The 3,332-nt window shown below is 40.3% G+C and overlaps 1 protein-coding gene across 1 annotated transcript; it reads right to left on the bottom strand.

Annotated features, from left to right (window-relative positions):
- Positions 1–231: 231 nt before the first annotated feature.
- Positions 232–3,116, bottom strand: LOC126799011 (glycerol-3-phosphate 2-O-acyltransferase 6). Its single transcript, XM_050526118.1, has 2 exons — positions 2,409–3,116; positions 232–1,385 (listed from the first exon to the last, which is right to left on the bottom strand). The coding sequence occupies exons 1-2, from the start codon at positions 3,024–3,026 to the stop codon at positions 507–509; spliced, it is 1,497 nt and encodes a 498-aa protein (XP_050382075.1). The 5' UTR covers positions 3,027–3,116; the 3' UTR covers positions 232–506.
- Between the last annotated feature and the right edge of the window lie 216 nt (positions 3,117–3,332).

The following is a 3,332-nucleotide window of genomic DNA, read 5'->3' as shown; positions in this document are numbered from 1 at the left end:
ATTTGTTAAATCACGTTCTCTCCCACTCCTGGAAGAGTTTGAATACCCTTAACATCACAAATCATCTTAGAATGACCTTTGATTCCTCAAATTATCATTTTCTCCACCATCGCAGCTCATACTTATCATCAATTTCGGTAGTAATATTCCGGAAAATGCAATCAGATGTTGTGTGTGTGTATATATATTCGAAAGTGACGGAAGAATATATATCATGTAATTTACAAGTACAAATGTTTCATCTATTTGTCATTCATGTTGAAATACAAATTAAAAAGTGAACTCGGACAAGCCGGAAGAGATCAGATCGAGATGGTTGCAACGAACTATATGGGAATACAGAAGCTAATGTGTACATTAGGAGTAATTTCTCTTATAATAACTGTAATAATCAATCAGTTTCATTATTATGAGAAAAGTTTAGAAGATACTGGAAAACAATAGGTAGATTAAATTTGATGATTAATATCATCATCGGGGGTAACTCAAGCTCTCCTTAGCTAGGGCTATTCCTTTTCCTTCTCCTTTTTGATTGAATTAACCCTACCATCTGTTCCGGCAATCGCTGAATACTTATCCTTCCTAGTCAAATTTGTGCACTCAAACCCCAAAGTTCCGGCCAATACCCTCTGAATGTAATTCGCCACTTCATACGGCGATTTCCCACCTTTGCAAGTGAGTTCCATCGGTAGCTGATTTAAAAACGTGATCTCATATGTTGGCATTGGATTCATGAACACAAAATAAGGATCCATCCATTTGTGTCCACGGACTGTTGTCCCGTAATATACACTTTGCTTAGTGTTAATTGCGATAGGAACAATCCTATCAGTAAGCTCAGCAAAGAGTGCACTGAACCTCAGCAGAAATGGCTCTCTGCAAGTAGTTCCTTCAGGGCAAATCACAAGGTCACCTTCCTCGAGCAAAGCCTTAATGTTCTCGGCGTCTTTCTCTCTTTCCCTCGTCAATGCCACCGCCTTGATCGGAGAAATTAGTTCGGAAAATTTGCTAATGCTGTATGTCACACAACTAATTTTTCTTCCTAGTGCCACTGCTGTCACAACAGGGTCTAAAACTGTACGATGGTTGCAGATAAATAGAACCCCAGGGTGGCCCTTTCTAGGTGGCGGTGGAGGGTTGCCCTTAACGGTCAGCTTGATCCCCAGAAGCTTATAGTTGTATCTAGCAATTCTCTCAGGCAATACAATGTTGGTGTATACTCTTAATATGGACAGAATTATACCAATTGGCATCCATAAAAAGGTCAGCAAGGCAACCAAAGGAGTAGGTCTTTGTACCAAACGACCTTCTTGAAATATAACCGGGCTCAAAAGCTTGTTTCTTGGCAAAGGCTCACATTTTGTCCTTGGAACCATGTACCCTTCCTGCAAAGTAAGTCAAATGTCAAATTTAGTGGGATTTTTTTCTTCTTCAGAAAAAAAAAAGTGGGATTGCAGGGAAACAATATTGTAACAGTGTCTAGTAATATATTCTCCTCGGGCCTTGCTTTATATAGAAATGCACCACAATTGTGTTTAAACCTAACAATACTATTTCTATAAAGAAAGAAGCTCCTGGACTCAAGCTACCAAACACAATCACGTTAGGAACCGAATTATTTTTTTCATTATTAATATTTTTTTGCAGCAGAAATTTGGTGGTATATGAGAAGAAAAATCATATCAAAAGAAACAGGAAAACAAAAACAGTCCACCATATATAGCACGAAGACATGCAGAATACGAGGGTCACAAGGAAGGTGCTTGAAAAGTAAATGAGGAAATGGTATAGCCATCTACGGCTCTCATACGAGTCATATGACTCATATCTCTATCCAAGGTACAAAATTATGAGAAAATGGATTAAATAGAGAGAGTGGGTTGATCATGAAGATCATATTGTGTCAGTTGTCACACAATGTCAAATAAATGTGCTTGAAGTACTCTACTAACTAAGAACTTTAAGATCTCAAAATTTTTGGAGATGATATATAAGAAAGTTGAATAGAATTGCATTGTAAAACTTCAAAACGCCTAGGCATATGCTTTTTGGGTAAAAGTTTATCATTAATATTACTTGTAGCACAACCGACCATATTGTTGTCATGAAGGCGCTCACCAACTCGTATAAACCTAGTTAAATGGCATTTACTTTTCCTGCAAATTGGACAAGTTATATCTAGCTCACAATGCAAGAACAATGTTCGAACTTGAATGCTTCATATTGAAAAAGATAGAAGAACTAATCAAAAACAAATACAGAGGTAGAATACCGTCGTAATCACTGAACCTATTTACCAAATCCAGATATGAATATAAGCTTCTACCAATGCCGGCTCATTATTATGACAAACAAATCCGGTAGAATTACCAGAGGGGGAATCAAGAATGAGAATTAACTAGCATTACCTTGCAAATGGACATGAAGTCATGGTCAGTTTCTCTATCTCCGAGACCCACATCCGGTAAGTCCTCGCCGAACTCCTTGATAATGGCATCTCTTTTGTGTTCACTGACAAGAACACCTGGTTTTTGGACAAAACCAGTAGCCCTCCCGGACCTGGTCACTTCCAACTCTGTCCCGAGAACCTTATCGGCACCAAGAAAGTTCTTGACGAAAGGCTCCACAAGAACTCTGGGGTTGGCTGTAATGATGTATCGCTTGCCGAACGAGTTGAACACTTTCCAAGTCTGCGGGTGAACGTCTTCTGCGTAAAACTTGGGCAAGACGGACCTGGCAACCATCTCAATGTCCCTCAGCCTTAGACCGGCGAAAGAAATGAAGATGAAGGTGTTGATCGCTACGGACTCCGATATGAACAGGTAGATGAAATACACGAATGGTACGGATACTAGTAGTACTAGTGCTCTTAGAAGACTACCGGCTTCAAGAGCAACGAGCATGAAATAAGGGAAAGCGCTTCGGGACACGAGGAGGGTACCGTCGAGGTCTGCAGCCACCGTCTGGTTTGATCGTCCCTCCGTGCTGCATCTCGAAATCGGCTCGAAACGACACCGTGCCCCCATGGCCACCGGAGACTCCGGAGAGAAAGAAAGGGAGGGAGAGTGATGGAGAAATAACGGTGTGTGGTTGAATGTTTTGTCACAGAACTTGTGTGGGGGTGAGAGCTGTTGATAGTAAGCAAAGCTCTCTTTATGTTATGAGAAGGGAGTAGGAGATGGGGGGTTTTTAAAGGAGGGGGAAAGATGAGCTTGCATGTTGTTCCAAGTTGTAAGTTTCTAATGCAATGATAATATTATGGTTTAATTGGGAAATGCTGCATATTGACTCTATGTCTGAAACTTCTTGGTCGTTTTTCTTATGAGATGGTT

The sequence above is a fragment of the Argentina anserina genome, chromosome 6 (assembly GCF_933775445.1).
Source record: "Argentina anserina chromosome 6, drPotAnse1.1, whole genome shotgun sequence".
NCBI lineage: Eukaryota > Viridiplantae > Streptophyta > Magnoliopsida > Rosales > Rosaceae > Argentina > Argentina anserina.
Note: the sequence above shows the minus strand (reverse complement) of the source record. Positions and strands in the feature narration are given on the sequence as shown.

Excerpts from the sequence above, each read along its gene's own strand:
- LOC126799011 (XM_050526118.1), bottom strand. The coding sequence starts at position 3,026 with ATGGGGGCACGGTGTCGTTTCGAGCCGATTTCGAGATGCAGCACGGAG. Across the intron at positions 1,386-2,408 it reads ACTTCATGTCCATTTGCAAG|GAAGGGTACATGGTTCCAAG; the intron begins GTAATGCTAGTT and ends CTTACTTTGCAG.